The sequence below is a fragment of the Heteronotia binoei genome, chromosome 15 (assembly GCF_032191835.1).
Source record: "Heteronotia binoei isolate CCM8104 ecotype False Entrance Well chromosome 15, APGP_CSIRO_Hbin_v1, whole genome shotgun sequence".
Taxonomy (NCBI): Eukaryota; Metazoa; Chordata; class Lepidosauria; order Squamata; family Gekkonidae; genus Heteronotia; species Heteronotia binoei.
The window spans coordinates 3,808,099-3,834,222 of record NC_083237.1 but is presented as its reverse complement, the minus strand read 5'-3'; the positions used below and the strand labels follow the sequence as shown (position 1 = coordinate 3,834,222).

Genomic DNA, 26,124 nt, shown 5'->3' with positions numbered 1-26,124 from the left:
ATCCCCTGCCCCCACCTGGGGATTGGCAACCCTACTTCTTTTTGACCCAGGTTTATTAGCAATAGAATAATTAACAGGCATTCCCACATTCTGATACGTTACTGTTTTATGGTTTCCCACGCCAATGCAACCCAGATCAAAGGTTTTCTGAATTTGTTAATTTTACTATTCCACTATTGGTTTTTAACTTTGTACCACTTGGCATTCCAAACCCCACCAGCTACATGTGGCTCTGCTTACTGTCCCTCATTCCTCGTCGGAAGAAGTGTGCCTGCACACGAAAGCTGACGTTCTGAATAAAACTAAGTTGGTCTTGAAGGTGCAATCGACTCCTACTTTTTCTACGGCTTCAGACCCACACGGCTGCCTGTTTGGATCTTTAATCCCAGTAGTTTACACAGTAGAATTTTTGCTCACAAGACTCCGCAGCTTAGAGGGAGCATTGCGCCCCCCCCCCGCCCCCCAGCTCCCCTTCAGGGGGAACAGATGCCACCGAGCAGGAGGGAAGAGCCATGAAGGGCCAGCCGGTTCCACAGAGTCTGGGCGAGGCCCCCATCCAAGGCTAGAACCCCATTGGAGAAGGGCCTCCTGCAGCCGCAGCGATCGAGGAGCCTGGGGAGCTGCTGGGAGAGGCAGAGCCAGCTCCGTGAATCACGCCGTGACACAAACAAAAACTCATGTGCCGCTAGCATCTGCGAAGCCAGGGGGAGCGGAAGCAGCAGCTGAACGACTGGGCCGCAGCCCAGGAAAGAGCTGGGAACGGGAGCAGGCCGTAACCTGACCTGGACGGGGATGGCTGTAGCAGAGCTCGGGGCCCAGCCTGCTTGGCTGGTTCCTCCCGGCCATCGCTTCATCCCCAGTCCCCACCTTTCGCTCCACAGCAGCTGTAGGCGGAGAAGGGGTGTCACGACTCAGGGGGTCTTGCCGATTGCTGCCACCACAAGGCCCAGAGTCCCCTCCCAAGCCCTACTGGCCCCCCTTAGCTTAGGCCAACGAAAGGGCGTGAAGACCAGGCAGACTGAACAACAAGGGGGGGAAAAAGGTTTATTGAAAAGGTCACTGCGATATAACAAACAAGATGCATAAAAGGGGTGAAGGGGAAAAGAACCAAATGTCCTAATGCGTCTGCACTTACTGTCCCTAACTCTCTCAGTCAGCCCTGGGCCTACTCACCCTACCTCAAAGGGTAAGGGTCTCTCCCTGGCAGCAGCTCTTCCTCAGCTCTGCCTCCTAGGAAAAAAAACACCCACTTCCCTGGCCTTGGCCTTTATATATTCTCTTCCCAGGCCCCACCCCTCTCTGGGCCTGTTTCCCTCCAAAACCCTCGCTACCCAGTGAGAGGGACAGAGGGGATTCTGGGAGATGTAGGCTTTTCCCAGCAACTCCTAAGCAGGCTTCCCTGGGGCCTGCAGGCCTCGCTAGGCCCAGCATCGTGACAAGGGGTCTTGGCTCAGGTGCTTCTCCCCCCCCCACCCCCCCGCTCAGAACAAACACACTGGCAGCTGCCCTGCATCCCACTCCCACACGTCACAACATCTCACATCATATAGAGGGGATGGCCCAGGCTAGCTACGCTGGGTCAGCCCCTGTCATGATCCTGAGCCTAGTGAGGCCGATAGGCTCCAGAGAAGCCTGCCTAGGAGTTGTTACAGAAAGCCTACATCTCCCAGGATCCCTCCTCATTGGGTGGAGAGGTTTTGGAGGGAAACTGGCCCAGGGAGGGGTGGGACCTGGGAGGAAAGTATAAAAGGGCCAAGCACAGACAGGATGTGTTCTTTCCTGAAGAGGCTGGAGGCGGGGAGGTTCTCTCTCCGGAAGGCTGAGCTGGAGGCAGGCTGTGGTCTAGAGAGCTTGCAACTGGGAAGAGATCCCTCACCCAATGGAGGTGGTGAGTTTTGGGATTAGTAGCAGGGAACGTCTAGCTAAACGTCTCAGGGCTTCAGTTTATCTGCATAAATCTTTACTGTTTTCATATTCACTGTAGCACTAAATCTTTATCACCCACTTATTGTTTTTAGAGCACTAATAATAAGCTTCTTTTTGTTTTTATACCGCCTGGGTCCTCACGTCTCCCCGGTCACGGTTAAGAGGTATTCACTAATAAGGAAGACGAGGATGGTTGGCTGCTCTGGACCCTCCCATGCAGACCTTTACCAGAGGGCCCTCTAGGCCCCTGCTGTGTGACAACTCCGGTTAGGACATGAACAGGAGACCCCCCCAAGGAAGTCCAGGGTCAACGCACAGAGGCAGGCAACAGCAAACCACCTCCGTATGTCTTTTGCCCTGACCTGGAGGGCCCAGCCTAACCTGATCTAGTCAGATTTGGGAAGCTAAGGTGGCTCAACTCTACTTAATACACGGACGGGAAGAGCACCAAGAAAGTCCAGGCTCAACACACAGGCCAGTGTCCCCACAGAGCTGCCTCTCATAAGAACATAAGAGAAGCCATGTTGGATCAGGCCAATGGCCCATCCAGCCCAACACTCTGTGTTACATAAGAACATAAGAGAAGCCATGTTGGATCAGGCCAATGGCCCATCCAGTCCAACACTCTGTGTCACATAAGAACAGAAGAGAAGCTATGTTGGATCAGGCCAGTGGCCCATCCAGTCCAACACTCTGTGTCACATAAGAACAGAAGAGAAGCCATGTTGGGTCAGGCCAATGGCCCCTCCAGTCCAACACACATGCACGCACACACACACACTTCTGCTCCATATTTTTATCCAATCCCCTCTTGAAGCTGGCTATGCTTGTAGCCGCCGCCACCTCCTGTGGCAGTGAATTCCACATGTTGCTCACCCTTTGGGTGAAGAAAGACTTCCTTTTATCCGTTTTTACCTGACCGCTCAGCAATTTCATGGAATGCCCACGAGTTCTTGTATTGTGAGAAAGGGAGAAAAGTACCTCTTTCTCTGCTTTCTCCATCCCATGCATAATCTTGTAAACCTCTCTCATGTCACCCCGCAGTCGACATTTCTCCAAGCTAAAGAGCCCCAAGCGTCTGTCTCATGCACAGACTCAGAGGCGGAAGTGGAGCCAGCCTTCGGGTTGCCTGAAGCCCCCTTCCCCCTCTGAAGGGGTTCACCGTGATAATTCCCAGTGGCCTCCTGCACCAAAGGTAAGGCCAGTAGCAAGCGACACTCCCTCGAAGCTGCGGAGTCTTGTGAGCAAAAATTCTACTTTGTGAGCTCCTGGCGTTCAAGTGGTGAGCTGCTGCAGAAACTAGTTTGCTCTGGGGCCATTTTTGCTGAGCTGGAGGCTAAAAAAACCTGTGAGCTGGCTCACACTAACTGAGCTGAAAGGGAACACTGGTAGCACAGTGATGGACAGTATGGCTTCCGAGAGTCCAAGCCCAGGAACCTCCCGGCCTGGCACCCACCTGCAAATGTCACGCCAAGAGCCTCCCCGTGAGTGAAAGCCCTGTAGCTGGCATTTGTTCCCCTGCCCTTGGGACTGTCCCACTCCACCTCTGGAGCCCCCATCTGGGTCATTTTGGAGAGGAGCTACGTGACCAGCAGGACTCTGCTCTCCTCTTGTGCGGGAGAGGCACGCAGGCCCCTAGCGGAACGGCCCGGGCTTGAACTGGGAGGACGAGGCCAAGGCGGTCTGCTTACCCACAAGGACGGAGATGGCGTCGCGGGTGGGCTTGCGCCTGACGAGGATCTCTGGAAGGCGGCGGAAGACGGAGATGCTGGTGATCAGGTGGGTGCTGATGTCATTGACCATGTTGGCCAGCTGGATGAGGTTCGGAGAAAACTCCACCTATGGGAGAAGAAGAAGAAGAAGATATTGGATTTATATCCCGCCGTCCATTCCAAAGAGTCTCAGAGCAGCTCACAATCTCCTTTCCCTTCCTCCCCCACAACAGACACCCTGTGAGGTGGGTGGGGCTGGAGAGGGCTCTCACAGCAGCTGCCCTTTCAAGGACAACCTCTGCCAGAGCTATGGCTGACCCAAGGCCATTCCAGCAGCTGCAAGTGGAGGAGTGGGGAATCAAACCCGGTTCTCCCAGATAAGAGTCCGCACACTTCACCACTACACCAAACTGGCTCTCCGCACACTTAACCACTACACCAAACTGGCCCAAGAAGTCAGGGATCGGCCGGAACACCTGGATTTGAGTCCAGTAGCGCCTTCGAGCCCAACAAGGTTTATGTGGTACGAGCTTTAGAGAGTCAAAGCTCTGTTCCGAAGTGGAGCTACGACTCTTGAAAGATTGTACCCTGAATATCTTGCTGGCCTCTGTCATGATCCTAGGGCTCCAGGGAAGCCTCTATCAGAGTAGCTACAGGAACTACCTTTCCCACACTGGAAACCAGAGGGGTAGGACCTGGAAGGAAGGAAACGAAAGGCCGAGCTAGAGAGGGAGGCTTGTTCTTTCTGGAAAAGGGTTGAGCTGGAGGAAGGCTGCGATCAGGAGAGCTCCCTCATCCAAAGAGTGGTGAGTCGGCTGGGATTCGAGGAAAGGAACATAGTCACGTCAGGGCTTTTTATTTCGCTTTGTACCACCTTTACTGCTTCCATGTTCACTATGGCACTAAAGGTTACGACCCACTTGATGGTTCTTGAGCACTTGCAATAAACTTATTCTTGTTATACTGCCTGGGTCTGCATGCCTCATCGGTCACAGAGAAAAGGTGCTTGCTGAGAAGGAAGACAGGGGTCGAGTGGGTGCTTTGGGCCCTTCCAGAAAGGTAGCAGCCAGTCGAAGGCCCTCCCTGGTCCCCTGCTGTGTGACAGCCTCTACTGAACTCAAATCTGGCTCTTCTACTGCAGACCAACATGGCTACCCTCTGAAACTCCCTTCATATGAAGCAAGAAGAAAGCGTTCAGTGCCGTCAGCCCACTGGGGTTTAAGGCATGATTAGCGCAGAAACCAAATTCCACATGACATGCAGCGCAATCGGATACAGTCTCTAATTCAGAAATGTTGACTTTGCCCTCCCGGCATCATGTGCAGCTTCAAAGCAGGCATTAGCAATATCACCCAGATTCACAGGACTGAGATTGCGACTTTCAGAGCCCGAGACGCAGGTTTCTTTCTACCAGCTAACTCAGAAATGTCCTTTTTCCTTGGTGGCCTCTCTGTGGAGCCCAGGGAAAATTACTCTCAGGATCTGGGAGACAGAGGAAGTGCTGGAATTAAACATTCTCACTAGCTTTACTCGAGGAATTCTAAACCTCATGTGAGGGCAGACTAAAAGAGAAGAACAGTAAATTGAAACACGTTTACTCTCTAGGGGTGTCAAACATGCAGCCCGAGAGCTGAATCAGGCCCCCGAGCAGCCGGCTCTCATCTGCTTCCTTCTCCCTCTCTCTTGCTTCCTTCTGCATCACAGCTTGCTTTGCCGGGCTTGTTCAATCGCACAGGAGCTACAGACCAAAACTTCCATTTCCTCCATTGGCTGAGGCTCCTCCCTTGGGGAGGAAGGGGGGAGGCAGAGCTTGCTTTGCCAGGCTCTCTCAATTGCGCAGCAGAGCTACTGAGCCAAGCCTCTTTTCCTTCAATTGGTTGAGACTCCTCCCCCTCCTGGTCCCCTAGGGAAGGAAGGAAAGAGCCAGAGCTTCCTTTGCCCAGTTCCCTGGATCCCATGGGAGAAATGCAAAGAAAGCTCCTTTAAGACCAACAAGTGCTAATGTTTTAAGTTTTTAACAAATCTTTAATTGTGTTTGTCTGTGTCCTTTATAGAGTTTACATCTCTGTTAAAAATGAAAAGGTGGTCCCCTGTGCAAGTTTCTGACTCTGGGGTAACGTCCCATTACGTTTTCACGGCAGACTTTTTATGGGGTGGTTTGCCGTTGCTTTCCCCAGTCATCTACACTTTCCCTCCAAGCAAGCTGGTTGCTCATTTTACTGACCTCGGAAGGATGGAAGGCTGAGTCAACCTTGAGCTGGCTACCTGAACCCAGCTTCCACCAGGATCGAACTCAGGTCATAAGCAGAGCGCTCGAACTGCAGTACTGCAGCTTTACCACTCTGCACTATGGGGCTCTTACCTTGCATCTCTGTTACCTCATCTTAAACAGGTACACACATGGTCTGGCCTGATACGGCCCGGCCCAACATGGACGGGCTCAAAAAGATCTCATTTATATCAGATCTGGCCCTCATAACAAATTAGTTTGACACCCCCACTCTAGTCCATCCCCAAAGTATCGATTACCCAATTGGAGAACCCCAATACTAACTATGCATTTTGCCGCTTAGCTCTGGCAGCAAATACATGAAGGCTCTACCACTGGGGGTCTCTAAACTAGCTAGAACAGGGGTGGCCAACGGTAGCTCTCCAGATTTTTTTTGCCTACAACTGATGGGAGTTGTAGGCAAAAAGCATCTGGAGAGCTACTGTCAGCCACCCCTGAGCTAGGACATCAGGATGCGTAAACAAGAAGTTAATTCTTTCATGGCTTTCAGGAAGGAAACTTTGCAATTCTCAGTTTGAGCCAGTTTGGTGCAGTGGCTAAGTGTGCGTACTCTATCTGGGAGAACCGGGTTGGATTTCTCACTCCTCCACTTGCAGCTGCTGGAATGGCCTTGGGTCAGCCATAGCTCTTGCAGAGTTGTCCTTGAAAGGGCAGCTTCTGAGAGAGCTCCCTCAGCCCCACCCACCTCACAGGGTGTCTGTTGTGGGGGAGGAAGGGAAAGGAGATTGTGAGCTACTCTGAGACTCTTTGGAGAGGAGGGCAGGATATAAATCCAATATCTTCTTCTTTAATCTCCCAGTTTACCCTCCCTCGATAGTTAAATAGGGTTTCTTCGAAAGCTACGGCACGGCAGAATACCTAACAGGAAGGCTCACCTGAGCAGTCTGAACGGGATAGTAATCCTGCAGGATCACCTTCACCCGGAAGAGGGGGCTGGGGCTGGTCTTGCCGTCCCCGTTGATGGCTTTGGAGAGCTCCACCAGGGACCACTTGACGTTCAGCCGCAGGGCCTCCTCCATCATCCGGTCCATCTTCACGGTGTAGTTCAGCCAGTGCTGCTGCACCTGCAGAGAGAAAGGCAGAGGGGATGCGGGTCACTTGGGGGAAATCTCTGATAAGCTCAAAGGAGGAACCCCCACGGCCACAAAGCTCCCCCCCAGAGAAAACTCCATTCCGTTTCATTAGGGCCAAGTAACTCACTGGTTGCCTGGATTATGCCCAGTGGTGTTCGCAACCACTTATGTCCACGTCATCACGAACTAAAAAGAATACTTCCCTCGCTGCCCAAGAAATACTCTCCTCCATAAACACACAGAGCGCTTTTACAAAACGCCACGAGCCCCAACCAGCGTCTTTACATGAACACGTGAAGCTGCCTTGTTCTGAACCACACCCTCGGTCCTTCAAAGAGCCAGTTTGGTGTAGTGGTTAAGTGTGCGGACTCTTATCTGGGAGAACCAGGTTTGATTCCCCACTCCTCCACTTGCAGCTGCTGTAATGGCCTTGGGTCAGCCATAGCTCTGGCAGAGGTTGTCCTTGAAAGGGCAGCTGCTGTGAGAGCCCTCTCCAGCCCCACCCACCTCACAGGGTGTCTGTTGTGGGGGAGGAAGGTAAAGGAGATTGAGAGCCGCTCTGAGACTCTTCGGAGTGGAGGGTGGGATATAAATCCAATATCATTATCATCATTATCAAATATCATTACTGTCTACTTAGATGGCCAGCAGCTCTCCAGGGTCTCAGGCAGAGGTCTTTCCCATCACTGACTGCCAGATTCTTTAACTGGAGATGCCACGGACTGATTCCTTAGAACAAATTCCAGGGACATAAGAGACACCATGTTGGATCAGGCCAGTGGCCCATCCAGTCCAACTCTCTGAGTCACATAAGAGAAGCCATGTTGGATCAGGCAAAAGGCCCATCCAGTCCAACACTCTGGGTCACATAAAAACGTAAGAGAAGCCATGTTGGATCAGGCCAACGGCCCATCCAGTCCAACACTCTGCGTCACATAAAACATAAGAGAAGCCATGTTGGATCAGGCAAAAGGCCCATCCAGTCCAACACTCTGTGTTACATAAGAACATAAGAGAAGCCATGTTGGATCAGGCCAACGCCCATCCAGTCCAGCACTCTGTGTCACATAAGATCATAACAGAAGCCCTGTTGGATTAGGCCAATGGCCCATCCAGTCCAACACTCTGAGTCACATAAGAACATAAGAGAAGCCATGTTGGATCAGGCCAACGGCCCATCCAGTCCAACACTCTGTGTTACATAAGAAAAACAGGTTGCTTACCTGCAACTGATGATCTTCGAGCGGTCATCTGTGCAGTCATACACATGGGTCTTGCCACAGGCAACGGATCCATACCTTGGAGTCTCCAATAGCTCACCTAGAGCGTTTTTTGGCGCGCTTTCCGCTCGCCCTGGTGAGTAGGCATTGACTGTGCATGCCTGGAGCGAGCGGGAGGCACCATTTCAACTCAGTTTCTTCCAGCTGCTACTGACAGTCTACAAAGGTAAAAACCAAGGCAGAAAAAGCCAGCAGAGGGGAAGGCTGGGTGGGCGTGTGTGACTGCACAGATGACCACTCAAAGATCATCAGTTACAGGTAAGCAACCTGTTTATCTTCATCGTGGTCTCTGTCCAGTCCCACACATGGGTGACTAGCAAGGTAAAAGTCAAAAGGAAGGTGGGTGCTGGCAAGAAAAAAACATCTTCATACTTACAATGTATGCATGCACTCACCTGGGATGATTTCAGTGGAAGATGGACCTGAGGACCGCTTGGCCGAAGGAGGTGTCCCGTCTGGCACGAACGTCCAAGGCATAGTGTGAGACAAACGTGTACGGCAAGGACCATGATGCAGCAGCACAGACATCCTCTAAGGAGACGCCCTCCAGGAAGGCCAAGGAGGTCGAGACTGCTCTAGTCGAGTGAGCCTTAAGGCCTTCAGGTAAAGGTTGCTTAGCAACTTCGTAACACAACCGGAATGCAATGGATACCCACTTAGAGAGTCTCTGGGTAGAAATTTTGCGTCCTCTTTGAGGATTGCCGTAGGCCACAAATAAGTTAGGGTCCTTACGGAACGGTTGTGTATGAGAGAGGTAAAAAGACAAAGCTCTTCTGACATCTAAGGTGTATAGAGCTCTTTGTCCAGAGTCCTTAGGATTAGGAAAAAACGTGGGCAACGAAGTAGAAGTTGAAAGATGAAATTTCGATACAACTTTGGGTAAGAAAGCAGGATCCGCTCTCAAGACCACCTTGTTCCTATGAAAAACTGTATAAGGTGGGTCAGAGCGGAAGGCACACAAGTCACTGGCCCGCTTGCCAAAAGAAAGAGCAACTACTTCCAAGAGAGAAGATTAAGGTCCACAGTGGCCAAGGGTTCAAACGGGGGTTTCATAAGTTCTGCAAGAACTAACAAACTCCAAACTGGCACAATCGGCTTGATAGAAGGGTGAAGGTGCAACATGCCCTTAAGGAATGATTTGGACAGTCTATGAGAGAAAACAGTCTACCGTCAATAGGCTCATGGAAAGCAGAAATAGCTTTAAAGAAGAATAACTGAGACCCGACACCTGTAGAGACAGCAGATATTCCAGGATCGAAGGGAGAGGTACAGACTGTGGATCAAGTTGTTGAGAGGATGTGAAGGAGCAGAAGCGCTTCCATTTGCACTGGTATGAGCGTCTGGTAGAAGGTTTTCTGGCATTCAAGATAACTTCCGCTACTCTCGGTGGTAAAAATGTGGCCGAATTCTCCATGCTGTAAGCCCTAGAATTTGGGGGTTGTGGTGCCATACCTGGCTGTGATTCTGGGTGAGGTCGTCTGCCAGGAGGAGGTGGCAATAAGTGTGATGGGATATTTGAAGGAGTCTCGTGAACTATGGTTGCCGTGGCCACCATGGCACTATCAGTATGCAGTCTGTACCGTCCCGAACAATTTTGAGTAGAGATCGGGTAATCAGAGGGGTTGGTGGAAAAAGATAATGAAGAGGACCCCTCCAGCTGTGGAGGAAAGCATCGTTGCCTCGCCTGGTATAAAAGAGAGGGCATTTCGAGTTGTCCTTCGTAGCAAAAACATCTACTTTTGGAGTCCCGAAGCATGCAAAGACACGATGCAAGTAGCATAGATTGAGGGACCATTCGTGTCGTCTATGCGAATCCTGCTGAGGGAATCGGCCAAGACATTTTCTGTCCCTGGAAGGTGAATGGCAGTCAGGTAGATGCTGTTTTTGATGCACCATTCCCAAAGAAGTATGGCTATGCGGCACAGACGGAGAGATCTGGTACCGCCCTGCTTGTTCACATAGAAAACTGTGGCCATATTGTCGGTTGTGATCTGGACATGTCGGTTGATTACAGATGGAAGGAACGATTGAAGAGCCCTGTGAACAGCTATGAGTTCTAGGCAGTTTATGTGCATAGCCCTCTCAGGCGCAGTCCACAGACGCCTGACAGTCTTGTCCTCTAAGTGGGCTCCCCATCCCCACTTGGAGGCATCTGTAGTCATGATGACAGACGGAGGAGGAAGAACAAAGGGCATTCCGCAAAGTAAATTGTCTGGTACTGTCCACCAGACAAGGGAGAGCCAAACCTTCTGAGGTACAGTGAGAACGGTATTCTGTGGTTGTACGTGTGGATGGTAGGGACAGACAAACCAAAGCTGGAGAGGCCGCATGCGCAGTCTTGTGAATCGAAGAACCGAGGTTGTTGCGGCCATGAGGCCCAGAAGATGGTGATTGGATGGTGATTGCAGGTTGCGTTGTGGTACGTATGACTTCCTGGGCCAGGGACAGGATGGTGTGGGCATGATCCCTGGGAAGAAAAACGAGACGAGGAGATGTGCAGAGATGAGCACCTATAAATTGTAGGTCTTGAGTTGGGGTGAGGTGAGATTTGGTAGCATTCATACACAGGCCCAGGGAGGCGAGAAGAGAGAGTGTTGTTTTGAGATTCTTCGCCAGTTGATGTGCTGTGGGAGCGATGAGTAACCAGTCGTCTATGTACAGGACACTGGAATGTTGTGAAGACGCAGGCAGCTGCGACCACTGCCATGCATTTCATAAACCCTCTCGGGGAGGGGGATAGCCCGAACGGGAGGGATCGATACTGGAAGTGATGTTCTCCCATGGCAAAGCGAAGATATTTGCGGTGCCGAGGTCTGATGGTCACGTGGAAATAAGCGTCCTGGAGATCCAGGGATGCCATCCAGGAATCCTGCGTAATTAGGGGAAGGATGGATTGGACAGAGATCATTCTGAATTTCTTGTAGACTATCCACTTGTTTAGTCTCCTGAGATCCAGAATGGGTCGCTTGCCCCCGTCCCTCTTGGGCACCAGGAAATATCATGAGTAGAAATCTGTCCCCCGATGGTGAGGAGGAACAGGTTCTATGGCATTTTTTTGGAGCAAGTCCAGAATCTCTCATTTGAGATGAGCGGATGGTGGAGTAACAGTGAAGTAGTGGTGGTGAGGTGGCAAAACGAACTCGATTGCGTAACCTAGGTGGATTATGGTGAGCACCCAAGAGTCCGTGGTGATTGAGCTCCAGGCTGGGTAGAACGGGAAAAGATGTGTTTGATAACAGCGATTCAGCTGTTGGGTGAGATGCAGAGGGGAGTCAAAGAGACTGCTTGGCTGGCTGAGAAGACTTCTTTGTCTGCTGAGAGCATGGCCTCTGTTGGAAGGGTTGCTTTTGCTGGGGGGGTTTCCTCTTTCAGTAATCGGATTGCTTAGGAGAGCGTTGGCGCCTCTGAAAAGATGGTCTCCAGGGCTTGGGTCGATTGAACTGCTGAGAGACTCCAAGGCGTTTCGTCCTCTTGCGGCCGTCATCTACTGAAGTGAGGACTTCATCAGTGGATGCATGAAAGAGGCCAAGGCCATCAAAAGGTAGGTCTTTGATTTTTTGTTTGATGTCGGGTTGCAGGTTCGTGGATCTTAGCCAAGCGTGTCGACGCAGTGCCACCAATGAAGCGAAAACTCTAGATGAGCAGGAAACGGCATGTCTGATGGTGTTAATCTGCTGTTTAGAAACTCATGAGAGCTCAGAGACTAAGTTGGATGCGACTCTCTGAGAAGCTTCAGGCAGAGAAGGAATGAGAGGAGTAAACTGGTTGGCGAGATTAAATGTATATGCAGAAAAATAAGCCAGGTAATTGTTAAGTTTGGAATTAGTAGAGGCAAGGTTGTAAATCTTGCGCGCCAAGGTGTCCAACCTCCGGACCTCACGATCAGGAGGAGTAGGATGTCTGGATGGTTCGGCTTTAGTCACTGAGTGCACGATGATGGAGTTTGGAGCAGGATGGGAGGCTAAAAATTTAGAATCAGGAGCGTGTACTCTGTACAGGGAGTCAAAGCGCTTTGAGGTAGGTGGAATCGAAGCAGGTTTGTCCCAGGCCTCACGCAGCCCCTCCAAGTGCACTGGCAACATAGGTAGGAGTGACCCCGCTGGGAAATCCACCTGAACCAGAACTATGTCAGAAACCTTGGGTGAGTCGGAAGGAAGAGTAACATTCAAGGCTTCAGCCATCGTAGTGATCAGATTAAGGTAGGCCTTCAAACCGTCTGATGGAGAAAGATGGGCTGGATGTGTGGAATCTGAGGCAGGAGGATCTTCGGAGTCAGAAGAGCTGGAGCTGTCCCCTTCAGATTGAGATTCCTCGGTTGCGGAAGAAATCAGAGGCTTGGTAGGTGCAGATGTGGATGCACCTTCCTCGGAAGGTTTAGACTGTACTTGTAAGGCAGTCGAAGTCATGGCTGATGTAGAAGTCGTGGCTGGAGCAGCAGATATGGTGGCGGGAGCTGTGCGGGGTATAAAAGATTCTCGGTACCGAGGAGGTTCACGGACTCGAAGGGCTTCACGGTCTGGAAAAGAGAGATACTCCGGGTCTTGGGTTCGAGAAAACTCATGGTACCAAGGAGATTCGAAGTCACAGATTTGAGGTGTTGCTACATCACGGCTGTGGGACGTGACCTCAAATTCACGGTACCGAGAGCGACGAAAAACCTCATCCAAGGGGGAACAGGAGTAGCGATGGCAAACCCGACGGTGTCTGGGAGATGGCCATCTGGAGAGTGAAGAATATTCATATCGACCCCTCTGGTAATAGTCCTGGTACTCACGGTAGACTGGAGAGCGTGAGCGGAAATCACAACATCGAACCGGTGAGTGAGATTGGACATGTTGGGAGGAAACCAGGGTCAATGACTCTCTGTAGAGAGGAGAGACTCTGATGTCTCGAAAGGATCCAGCCTGTAGCAAAGACCGGGGATGCTCCCGAGAGAAAGTCGGATCTGGGGTCGTGTTCGAGGATGTCAAATGGCACCACTCTATGGACAGAGGGCGAACGAGATTGGACCGGTATAACCTCGACTGTAGCTGGGGAGTGAGGAGTGAGATGAGGCATGTCGGAGATGACGTTGGAGGGTGCCGAAAGCTCTGGTGGAACAAGAGGTTGGATCAGAGCCGAGTGTGTGGAAACCGACGCTATCGATGTTGCTATAGTGGACAAAGTGGTAGCCCTCGGGGAAGTCGTCAGAGTCGACCTTGTCGGATTGCGAGATTTCTTCGGAGCCGAGGCCAACGGATCGGTATGGCGAGACTTCTTCGAAGCCTTGTGGACGGTGTTGGAGTGCTTGGATGGTCTCTTGTAGAACTTATGCTTTTTCTGGAGTTGAGGAGCAGCTGACGCAGCCGAATCTCCCGCTCGGTGTGGGGGAGGTGATGAATCAGAGCTGGGCATAGGCTGGAGAGGTTTTTCGAGCAGGAAACTTTGAAATCTGGCAACTCGATTTTTTCGTGCCTGTTTACCGAAGTTGGCACAATGAGGGCAAGTATCTACCCAATGAGCTTCACCCAAGCAGAAAAGACAGTACAAATGTCCGTCTGAAGTAGGGATTTTAGATCCACACCAACACTTGTTGAAAGTAATTTTCCCTTCCATACGCTCCAGACAAGGGAGGGGAGAAAAACAGGGAAAGAAAAGCACAGAAACAAGGGCTTTTTTTAAAATTTTATAAGGACAAAAAATAATAGAAGAAAAGAGATAAGAGAAAAAGGAGGAATACGATACAAAATGGGAAAGACGAGCTGAGGAGAGAGGAACGCAGCAAGGTAGGTGTTGTCCGGGTGGCGGAAAGGAAGAAACTGAGGGGGAATGGCGCCTCCTGCTCACTCCAGGCATGCGCAGTCGATGCCTGCTCCCCAGGGTGAGCGGAAAGCACGCCAAAAAACACTCTAGGCGAGCTATTGGAGACTTTGAGGTATGGATCCGTTGCCTGTAGCAAGACCCATGTGTGGGATTGCACAGAGACCACGATGAAGATCATAAGAGAAGCCATGTTGGATCAGGCCAAAGGCCCATCCAGTCCAACACTCTGTGTCACATAAGAACATAAGAGAAGCGCTGTTGGATCAGGCCAGTGGCTCATCCAGTCCAACACTCTGTGTCACATAAGAGCATAAGAGAAGCCATGTTGGATCAGGCCAAAGGCCCATCCAGTGCAACACTCTGTGACCAAAGCCGAGGGGCAATCAGGAGGTCCACCAGCAGGGCCAGAACTCCAGAAGCCTTCCCACTGAAGAAACAGAAGAAGAATACATGGGATTTATATCCCACCCTCCACTCCAAAGAATCTCAGAGCGGCTCACAATCTTCTTTATCTTCCTCTCCCACATCAGACACCCTGTGAGGCAGGTGGGACTGAGAGAGCTCGCTCAGAAGCTGCCCTTTCAAGGAAAAACCCTGTGAGAACTATGGCTGACCCAAGGCCATTCCAACAGCTGCAAGTGGAGGAGTGGAGAATCAAACTCGTTTCTCCCAGATAAGAGTCCACACACTTAACCACTAACCAAACTGGCTCTCACCAAACTGTTGACCCCCCAAGCACCAAGAATACAGAGCATCACTGCCCCAGACAGTTCCAATAATATACTGCGGCTAAAAGCAACTGATGGACCTCTGCTCCATATTTTCATCCAATCCCCTATGCTTGTAGCCGCCAACACCTCCTGTGGCAGTGAATTCCACATGTTAATCACCCTTTGGGTGAAGAAGGACTTCCTTTTATCCGTTCTAACCCGACTGCTCAGCAATTTCATTGAATGCCCACAAGTTCTCGTATTGTGAGAAAGGGAGAAGAGTACTTCTTTCTCTACTTTCCCCATCCCATGCACCATCTTGTAAACCTCTCTCATGTCACCCCGCAGTCGACGTTTCTCCAAGCTAAAGAGCCCCAAGCGTTTTAACCTTTCTTCATAGGGAAAGTGTTCCAAATCTTTAATCATTCTAGTTGCCCTGTTCGGGACTTTTTCCAATGCTGTAATATCCTTTTTTGAGGCATGGTGACTAAAATTGTACACAGCATTCCAAATGAGGCCGCACCATCGATTTATACAGGGGCATTAGGATAGTGGCTGATTAGCTTTCAATATAGTAATGCCACCTCTTGCACTGAGGCCTTTCACATCACCTGCCACCTGGCTCTTTTTAACTGGGGATGCCGGAGACAGAGCCTGGGACTTCTTGCCTGCAAAGCACAGGCTCTTCCGCTGAGCCACCCCCCCACCCTTTCCAACATGCACATAAAGCTGCCGCCTGCCAAACCAGACCTTTCGGCTCATCGCAGTCAGAATTGCCCACTCAGACTGGAGGCAGCTCCCCAGGGTCCCTGGCAGAGGCCTTCCACATCACCTCCATTCGCCTGGAGATGCTGGGGATTGGGACCTTCTGCCCGCCAAGCAGAGGTTTGACCCCTGAGCCACAGCTGCCTCCTGACACTTCAAGGAATGAGAACGCCTTGCGCTTCAATTCCTTTGGCGGCAAACCGTGAATTCTAATTCATTCTGACATTTCCACGTTAGGGGCCATTCTGCCACCTCCTCGGCTCCTCACCTCCGGCCCATCGTGCTTGAAGACCTCGTAGGTTTGCCGCATGATGGCGATGCACTCCTCGTGGATGTTGACCAGTTTCTGTTGCACCGAGGCCCGGTGCTCCTTCTGGTCCTCCTCAAATTCCAGGTCGTTGTAGACCCTCTTGCCTGTGATCCGGACCAGCAGAGCCTCGCTCATCTGCTGGGCCCGCTGGGCGATGGCCAAAGTGGCGGCCTTGTACTCGTTCACAATGTTCTGCACCTGAGGGGCACACAAAGGAAGTGTGAGAAAGGCTCCTGAGAAAGAAGGATCCAGCCACAGGGATCCAGGCCTTCGTTATGTCTAGGCTGGGCTACTGCAACGTGCTGTACTTGGGGCTACCCTTGAAGAGTGTTCACAAGCCGCAGCTAGTGCAGAATGCTTCAGCTGTCTAGCTGAAGCATTCTACACTAGCTGCAGCTTCTGAACACTCTACAAGGGTAGCCCCAAGTACGGCACGTACTTGGTGCTGGCAGGGGTCAGCTACTGGGAGCCCATGACCCCTATATTACTGCAATTCCACGGGCTACAGATATGTTTCCAACCCCAATGCTAGGTGTTGTTTTTGACCCTTAAAGCCCTACATGGCTTAGGGCCAGCGTATCAAGGACAGTCTTCCCCCCATATGTTTCTGCCCAGGAATTAAGATCACAGGGGGAGAGGGGCCCTCCTGATTCAAGAAGCTCAAATGGTGGGCACACAAGAGAGGGCCTTTTCAGTGGCTGCCCCTCAGTTATGGAACAACCTGCCCCCCCACCGGAAGATGTGCCTGGCCCCCTCACTGTTGATCTTCAGGGGGCAGCCGAAGACAGGGCTACATGTGAATTAAGTTACTGGCTGTCCGAAATTACCATTTTAAATTTTTGCTTTTGGTGCATTTTATACATTTTGTACACTTATTGATCCATTTTGTTTTCTGGGTTTAATTTATATCGTCTCTATGTGGTAAGCCACCTGAAGCCCCGTTAGGAAGAAAGGCAGCTTAATAAATGTCTGAAATAAAGAAACTGCATCAGCGGCGGGAGGGGGCTTCCGCCCACTGCAAAGTCCTTCGGCTCCACACAAATATCTCAGCGGAGTGGAAAGCAAAAGTCCAAGGGAAGCTGCCAAGCAAAACCAGCTGAAAAGCAGCACGCATCAGGTTAAACTATGGCTTGGTTGTCCTTGCCTCGAATGGGCACGAGCCCATCTTCGCTCCAACAGACCAGGGGGGCACAGTCTCTGTGGCTTCTCTTATACATCTGGAGCAGAGGTCCATCAGTGGTTCTTAGCCACAGGGGATAGATGGAACTCTCTGTCTGGGGCAAGTGATGCTCTGTATTCTTGGTGGTTTTTTGGGGGGGGCACAGTGGGAGGGCTTCTAGTGTCCTGGCCCCACTGATGGACCTCCTGGTGGCACCTGGGTGTTTTGGCCGCTGTGTGACACAGAGTGTTGGACTGGATGGGCCATTGGCCTGATCCAACATGGCTTCTCTTATGTTCTTATGTGACACAGAGTGATGGACTGGATGGGCCATTGGCCTGATCCAACATGGCTTCTCTTATGTTCTTATGTGACACAGAATGTTGGACTGGATTGGCCACTGGCCTGATCTAACAGGGCTTCTCTTATGTTCTTATGTGACACAGAGTGTTGGACTGGATAGACCATTGGCCTGATCCAACATGGCTTCTCTTATGTTCTTATGTGACACAGAATGTTGGACTGGATTGGCCACTGGCCTGATCCAACATGGCTTCTCTTATTTTCTTATGTGACACAGAATGTTGGACTGGATTGGCCATTGGCCTAATCCAACATGGCTTCTCTTATGTTCTTACGTGACACAGAATGTTGGACTGGATTGGCCATTGGCCTGATCCAACATGGCTTCTCTTATGTTCTTATGTGACACAGAATGTTGGACTGGATGGGCCATTGGCCTGATCCAACATGGCTTCTCTTATGTTCTTATGTGACACAGAATGTTGGACTGGATGGGGCTGATCCAACATGGCTTCTCTTATGTTCTTATATGACACAGAGTGTTGGACTGGATGGGCCATTGGCCTGACCCAACATGGCTTCTCTTATGTTCTTATGTGACACAGAGTGTTCGACTGGATGGGCCATTGGCCTGACCCAACATGGCTTCTCTTATGTTCTTATCTGACACAGAGTGTTCGACTGGATGGGCCATTGGCCTGACCCAACAAGGCTTCTCTTATATTCTTCTGTGGGCACCTTCCCTGTTCTTTCAGTTCTAGGGAAAGGAGGGCAACACAAAATGGCTGCCACGGAGGAAGGGGGCCAGCCAGAAGTTGGGTGCCATGGGGCACTGGATCCAATCAACATTTTGGGAAGTTGCAAATCAAAGTTGCTATGAAGACAGCTGTTTCAAGGTTTGGCTTTGGGAAAGAAGTAAAAGGGCACAGGAAACCCACTGGTGGGCACTGTGGCAGCTATGGGAGCCACACCGGGGATGACTACAAGGGACCCACTGGAGGGGACCTTAGTCCCCAAGGGAGCCAAACTGGGGACAGCTACAAGAGATGCTGAAGGCTGTGAAACCCAAGGAGTCAGGCAGGGAACGAAGCCAGTGGAGGAGAAGAGGCCACAGCCCTCTGGACCTGGGGGTCCGGTGCCCGCCCTTCTCCCTGTATCCTGGGAAGCCAGGCTTAGGCATCCCAGCTGCAGACCTTGCTGGCGTGAAGACGGCACTCAGTGATGAAGATGATGCTGGCGCTTTTGAGGGACCAATGGAGTTTCTTGAGACCTGGCTGGATCTTCCGGTCGAGGTAGCGGATCCGCTCTCGGAAGAGGCCCCTCTCCTCCACGGTCAGCATGCTGATGATCCTGGGGAAGCAGGCAAGGCCACCAGCGTGAGACCACCTAACCACAGGCTCGGTCCTGCCTCCCTCTCCACCCCAGGGCGCAGCCAAAACCTTGTGAACTCTGCCAAGCTCGGAGTGGGAAAAGGCATTATGCAAAGTTCAGTTCAGCCGCAGGCGTCCCATTTGCATAAATCGCTCTGATTGCGGGCTTCAGGCGAGAGGCTGTTGCAGATCTCTCAAGATGCAGAGTACATTCAGGCTCACTTAAGCAGGATCAGTTATCCCTCTTTGTCTTTTAACCGCCCTGCCGTACAGCGGGTCTTCTTCCACCTCCAACCTCTCTCACCCGTGAAGGGAGACTAAAACTTATTTACTTATTTATTATTTTCGATTTATATCCTGCCCTTTCCCCGAATAGAGCCCCGTGGCACAGAGTGTTAAAGCTGCAGTACTGCAGTCCTAAGCTCTGCTCATGACCTGAGTTCGATCCCCGGCGGAAGCTGGGTTTTCAGGTAGCCAGCTCCAGGTCGACTCAGCCTTCCATCCTTCCGAGGTCGGTCAAATGAGTCCCCAGCTTGCTGGGGGGAAAGCGTAGAGGACTGGGGAAGGCAATGGCAAACCACCCCGTCAAAAGTCTGCCGTGAAAATGTTGTGAAAGCAACGTCACCCCAGAGTCGGAAACGACTGGTGATTGCACAGGGGGACCCCTTTCCTTTCCTTTATGGGCTCCGAGCGGGTATGAATTAGAGGCGGTATTAATTTTGTTGGGGTCACAAGGGAGGCCGGCATCCTGCGAATGCAGTTAACGGCCCTCGCTCAGGATTGGCTTCTACAGTCCAGGACAGCCCAGCCTCCTCCCCCCCCCACCCATAAAAACCCAGCCAGGAGGGATTTATTATGAGCTCCAGCGCAGCCCTGTTGTTTCTTTCCCGCAGCACCGGCTTGGTCTCCAATTAATTCCCAAGTGGAAAGATGCCAGCACAAAAGAAATGCTTACACTTGTGTCATGATAAAAATACAGCTGCCAAGAGAAAGCTCGTTCCGAACAACACCCTCTCTGTGGAGAAACGCCTCCGTGTCACACTTCAGAAAACACTGTGGCAAAGCAAAAAGGGAGGCACACCTCCCCCCCCCCGACCCCCACCAAACACACCTTTGGAAACATTAGGCGGAAAGCAAACAGCTGACTGGATCACCTCTCGATAAAACAGATAAAAGGCAACTCCCTTGAGGGGAAAGAGACTCCTCCTGCCCCCACGGGGACACGGCTGGTCACACAGGAGGCACCGCCCACTATCAGCACATGGCCAAGGAGGTTCCCCATAATGCACCAGTGAACATATAAAGCTGCCTTATACTGAACCAGACCTCCCCCCCCCACCGGGTCCATCAAAGTCAGTCTCTCCAGGGTCTCCAGCAGAGGTTTTTCACACCTATTTGCCTGGACCCTTTTAGTTGGAGATGCCGGGGATTGAACCTGGGACCTCCTGCTTACCAAGCAGATTCTCTACCACTGAGGCACTGGCCCTCCCGTAATATGAACATATGAAGCTGCCTTATACAGAATCAGACCCTCTTGGTCCATCAAAGTCAGTCTTGTCTACTCAGACTGGCAGCGGCTCTCCAGGGTCTCCAGCTGAGGTTTTTCACACCTGTTTGCCTGGACCCTTTTAGTTGGAGATGCCGGGGATTGAACCGGGGACCTTCTGCTTACCAAGCAGATGCTCCGCCACTGAGCCACCGCCCGTCCCTAAATTGTCAGTGCAATTGTCAGCTTCCCTCTCTGCCGCATTTTCTGCTTCGGCCCACAACCAGGTGGAAAGAGGAGGCCGGCCCGCCCTTCTTGGGGGACAGACGTCATCCAGAACGCCTGGATATGATGCAAATACTCCCCCCACACACACACACATGCAAACACACACAAAACTGTCTCCTACTGGGTCAGGAAAACCCACAGTCCATCAAGGAGAGACTTGTCTATTCAGACTCGTAGCGGCTCTAAGATCTTTTCCATCACCTGCTGCCTGCTCCTTCTTTAACAGGAGATGGTGGGGACAGAACTGGGGACCTTCTGCGTGCCAAGCAGATGCTCTACCGCCCCAGCCACAGTTTCTCCACGGTCTTTTTGCCAACCCCATGCTGGGAATTATTAGGAAGGGAACTGAAAACAAATCAGCCGGTATCCTAATGCCCCTGTATAAATCGATGGTGCAGTCTCATTTAGAGTACTGTGTACAATTCTGGTCACCGCACCTCAAAAAGGATATTACAGCATTGGAAAAAGGGCAGAAAAGGGCAACTAGAATGATTAAAGGTTTGGAACACTTTCCCTATGAAGAAAGGTTAAAACGCTTGGGGCTCTTTAGCTTGGAGAAACGTCGACTGTAGGGTGACATGAGAGAGGTTTACAAGATTCTGCATGGGATGGAGAGGGTAGAGAAAGAAGTACTTTTCTCCCTTTCTCACAATACAAGAACTCGTGGGCATTCAATGAAATTGTTGAGCAGTCTGGTTAGAACAGATAAACGGAAGTCCTTTTTCACCCAAAGGGTGATTACCATGTGGAATTCACTGCCACAGGAGGTGGTGGCGGCTACAAGCATAGCCAGCTTCAAGAGGGGATTGGATAAAAATATGGAGCTGAGGTCCATCAGTGGCTACTAGCCACAGTATATATATGTGTGTGGGGGGGGGGAGGGGAGTCTGTGTCTATATACACACACACATATATTGGCCACTGTGTGACACAGAGTGTTGGACTGGATGGGCCATTGGCCTGATCCAACATGGCTTCTCTTATGTGACACAGAGTGTTGGACTGGATGGGCCACTGGCCTGATCCAACAGGGCTTCTCTTATGTGACACAGAGTGTTGGACTGGATGGGCCACTGGCCTGATCCAACATGGCTTCTCTTATGTTCTTATGTGACACAGAGTGCTGGACTGGATGGGCCATTGGCCTGATCCAACATGGCTTCTCTTATGTTCTTATGTGACACAGAGTGTTGGACTGGATGGGCCATTGGCCTGATCCAACAGGGCTTCTCTTATGTTCTTATGTGACACAGAATGTTGGACTGGATGGGCCATTGGCCTGATCCAACATGGCTTCTCTTATGTTCTTATGTGACACATAGTGTTGGACTGGATGGGCCATTGGCCTGATCTAACATGGCTTCTTTTATGTTCTTATGTGACACAGAGTGTTGGACTGGCTGGGCCATTGGCCTGATCCAACAGGGCTTCTCTTATGTTCTTATGTGACACAGGTTGTTGGACTGGATGTGCCATTGGCCTGATCCAACATGGCTTCTCTTATGTTATGTTCTTATGAAGTTGCCTTGTAGTATCAGACCTTTAGGCCCATCAAGGTCAGTGTCATCTTCTCAAACTGGAGTCCAACAGCACGTTTAAGACTCCCAACTTCGTTCTGTCTCAGGGGTGGCCAAACTTTGCTTAATGCAAGAGGCACACAGAATAAACGTCAGGTGTTTGAGAGCCAGAAGGAAGGAAGGCAGGAAGGCAAACGGATGAGGGGAAGAAGAGGTGGAAAGAAAGCAACATTAACTTTCAATGCATTCTCCAAGCTGGCTTGGCTGGAAGAAGAGATTTCAAGAGAGAAATGCCTCCTGCGTCCCAAGCACCGAGCCGCAGCCAGAGGGGGCAAACGCCGGGGCCTCGGTGAGGCACCTCTGAGCAGGGACCACCCACCTGTTATAGTCGCGGGTCACCAGCAGCAGATTCTCTCGGAGGTTGCGCAGGTCCTCTCTCCTGTCGTACAGCTCGACCACGTAGTGAGGGATCTCGAAAAGCAACCTGTCCCAGTAGTGGATCTCCACAAACAACTTGAGCACGTGCCTGGGAAGAGAGGAAGCCCAGGAGATGCCATGACTTTGAAGGCCGGAGATCGCCGCAGCTGCCCAGCTGGTTCTCCAGCCCTGGCGGCTTACTTGTCAAAGTTGATGTCCAGCATTCCCGGCTTCTCGGGGCTGAGGAGGAGGAGAGGCGTGTCCAGGCGCTTCAGGCAGTCCTTGTCCAGGGTCTGAGTCCATTCGTGGAAGGTCTTCCTCTCGATCTCGTCCATCGCCTGCACCAGCAGCTGGTAGGTCTGGAGCTCTCTTCCCCGGTCCCAATGTGGGGGATGAAGTGGGGCGTTGGTGAGACACTGTCAAGGGGGAAGAGTTTCAGAAGCAGAGCTCCAGATCCTCTTAATCAGGGGTGGCCAACGGTAGCTCTCCAGATGTTTTTTGCCTACAGCTCCCATCAGCCCCAGCCAGCATGGCCAACAGTAGCTCTCTGGATGTTTTTTGCCTACAACTCCCATCAGCCCCAGCCAGCATGGCCAACGGTAGCTCTCTGGATGTTTTTTGCCTACAACTCCCATTAGGCCCAGCCAGCATGGCCGATGGCTGGGGCTGATGGGAGTTGTAGGCAAAAAAACATCTGGAGAGCTACCGTTGGCCACCCCTGCTCTTAATTTTATTGTGCTCTTATTCCCCCACCCCCAATACTTGGTCCTGGGCTCCATTGTTCAAACCCTCTGTGAGAATTCTGCTGAACTCTCAAGATTTGACAAAATTTCTAATATTTCCCCCCACAAAAAATGGAGAAATAACCACAACATATAAAGCAGACAGATGGAAATCTTCCTCATGCCACTGTGACCACATAGGAGAAAGTGATTTTAAAAGTATGATGGGGGTAAGGTTTTATGACGAGCAGGTATAATTTAGCACACCTTACGGTGATGTCGGGGTGTGTAGCACTTGCAAATGAGTTCTGTGCAAATGAGCTCCAGAACCTCTTTCTCTGTGACATGACCCCTGGGTATTTCCAAAGGGTAGCCCTATGAAGAAAGATTAAGGTTGGAGCACTTGCCCTATGAGGAAAGATTAAAGAGCTTCGGGCTCTTTAGCTCGGAGAAATGTCGACTGAGGGGGTGACGAGACAGAGGTTTACAAGATTATGCATGGGATAGAGAGGGGCAGAGGAAAGAAGTCCTTCTCTCCCTTTCTCACAAGACAAGAACTCGTGGGCACTCGATGGAATTGCTGAGCAGTCGGGTTAGAACGGATAAAAGGAAGTCCTTCTTCGTCCAAAGGGTGATCAACACATGGAATTCACTGCCACAGGAGGTGGTGGCAGCTACAAGCATAGACAGCTTCATTAGGGGACTGGATAAACATATGGAGCAGAGGTCTGTCAGTGGCTATTAGTCACAAGGTATAGATGGAATTCTCTGTCGGGGGCACGTGATGCTCTTTATTCTTGGTGCTTGGGAGGCAGGGGGTGGAGGGCTTCTAGTGTCCTGGTCCCACTGATGGACCTCCCGACGGCACCTGGTTATTTTGGTCACTGTGTGACACAGAGTGTTGGACTGGATGGGCCATTGGCCTGATCCAACATGGCTTCTCTTCTGCTCTTATAATAGTCTGCTGTAGAACAGCTGGGTTGGAGTCCCAGGCGCACCTGAGAGACCAACGAGATTCTGGGGGTATCAGCTTTCAAGAGTCAACGCTTCTTTTGTCGGATGCAAAGCTCGGACTCTCGCCAGCTTACAGCCAGAGAACCTCGCTGTCGAGGGGGATTTGAGAAGACTCTACGCGAAGGCTGCACGAGGCACCGGGAGGCCGGCCAGACCTCAGCTTGTTTCACGATACCCTCCCCCCCCCTCCGATGCCGGCAAAGACAGCTAATGGGGAACAGCCAAGTTTAATTCCAATGTTCTGGCAAAGACAGGTTTTCCTGTTCCTAGACAGAGAGCCTGTCTTTCTGACATGCATCATGGGTTGGCAGTCCTCCTCTTCCGCACGCGGCAAAACACAGCGCCCAGCTTCTTTCTGCATGGGACTGTGCCCTTTCCGGCAGGAGATGGTGCAGGGAGAGGCGTGGGGGTAGCGGTTGCACCGGCGAAGAGGGCACAGACTCAATACGGCCCGGATTTCAGAGCCAGCAGCCTCCACGAGTGCATGCGCGAGAGATGCCAACTCGAGGAGACGTGAGCCAAACCTAGACTGCTTGGGTACCTACCTAACTTGCCTGTCCTCCCCCACCGCCATCCCACCCCCAACTCAGTTTGGCAAAGCCCTTCCCAGCCCACAGCCTCTGGGGCTCCGTTCCCCCACCCCACCATCCCCGGCTCTGGTAGAACATTAGTTCGCCGCTTGGTTCACGGTGGGCACAAACAGAACGGAAAATTGAATTCTGGTCGCCCGTTGCCCTCTTCCCGGTGGGTGTAATCGAGAAAACAACAATATGCCACCTAGAAGAGCGGGCCAATTATTAGCGCCAAAATAAAAAAAAAGGAAAGTTCTGAGGAGGCTCTTGTCATTCGTGGTGCTGAGTCAGCCGGGACTGAGTTCCTCCAGGAAGGCAGTGGGGAGGGGGGATTCAGGAGGCAGCAGTGGGGAGAGGGCCAGTGGGGGAAGGGGTAGCCCTGGAGCCCTACACAGACCCCATTTCCCTTCCCTTTCAGAGCCAGTCTGGGGTGGATAAGTGTTCGGACTCTTATCTAGGAGAACCAGGTCTGATTCCCCACTTCTCCACTTGCAGCTGCTGGAATGGCCTTCAGTCAGCCATAGTTCTCGCAGGAGTTGTCCTCGAAAGGGCAGCTGGTGTGAGAGCCCTCTCAGCCCCACCCACCTCACAGGGGTGTCTGCTGTGGTAGAAGACGATTGTAAGCCGCTCTGAGACTCTGATTCAGAGAGAAGGGCGGGGTATTAGAAGAAGAAGAAGAAGATATTGGATTTATATCCCGCCCTCCACTCCGAAGAGTCTCAGAGCGGCTCACAATCTCCTTTCCCTTCCTCCCCACAACAGACACCCTGTGAGGTAGATGAAGATTTCTATCCTGCCCTCAACTCCGAAGCGTCTCAGAGCGGCTCACAATCTCCTTTGCCTTCCTCCCCCACAACAGACACCCTGTGAGGTAGATGAAGAGATTGGATTTATATCCCGCCCTCCACTCCGAAGCGTCACAGAGCGGCTCACAATCTCCTTTGCCTTCCTCCCCCGCAACAGACACCCTGTGAGGTGGGTGGGGCTAGAGAGGGTGGGTGGGGCTGTATAAATCTGTGAGGTGGGTGGGGCCATATAAATCTGCAGTCTTCTTCCACCAGCACAAGATTCCTGACGTGAGTGGCGCCCCTTCCTCCTTCTGCCCTGCAGTGTGGGACGCCAAGAAGCAAATGTTGGGGAGGGGACAGCTAGATTTGAATCCCCGTCGCAAAGAAGGCGCTGGGGGGTGCAGAGGTGCCCTGCAGAGTGTTATTAGCTTCGTCAGAGCATGGGAGAAAGCCTGGCTCCGTCCTTCGCAACACCCCTCCCTCCTGCTGACGGGGAGAGAAGGACTCAGGGGCCACCAGACCGACTTGGATCCGATGCAGGGAGCTTGGACTCTCAAAACCTTCTACCCTGAAAGCCCTGCCGGCCTAAGGCACTCCCGGATTCTAATCTCGCTGTTCCA

At 51.7% G+C, this 26,124-nt stretch overlaps 1 protein-coding gene across 1 annotated transcript in view; it reads right to left on the bottom strand.

Moving 5' to 3' along the window:
- Positions 1-26,124, bottom strand: part of DNAH2 (dynein axonemal heavy chain 2) — a 238,126-nt gene that overhangs the window by 134,606 nt on the left and 77,396 nt on the right. The window contains 7 exon segments of the mRNA XM_060256495.1: positions 3,618-3,765; positions 6,804-6,992; positions 15,827-16,066; positions 18,524-18,680; positions 22,371-22,517; positions 22,610-22,772; positions 22,775-22,816. Coding sequence (XP_060112478.1) covers positions 3,618-3,765; positions 6,804-6,992; positions 15,827-16,066; positions 18,524-18,680; positions 22,371-22,517; positions 22,610-22,772; positions 22,775-22,816 — 1,086 coding nt within the window.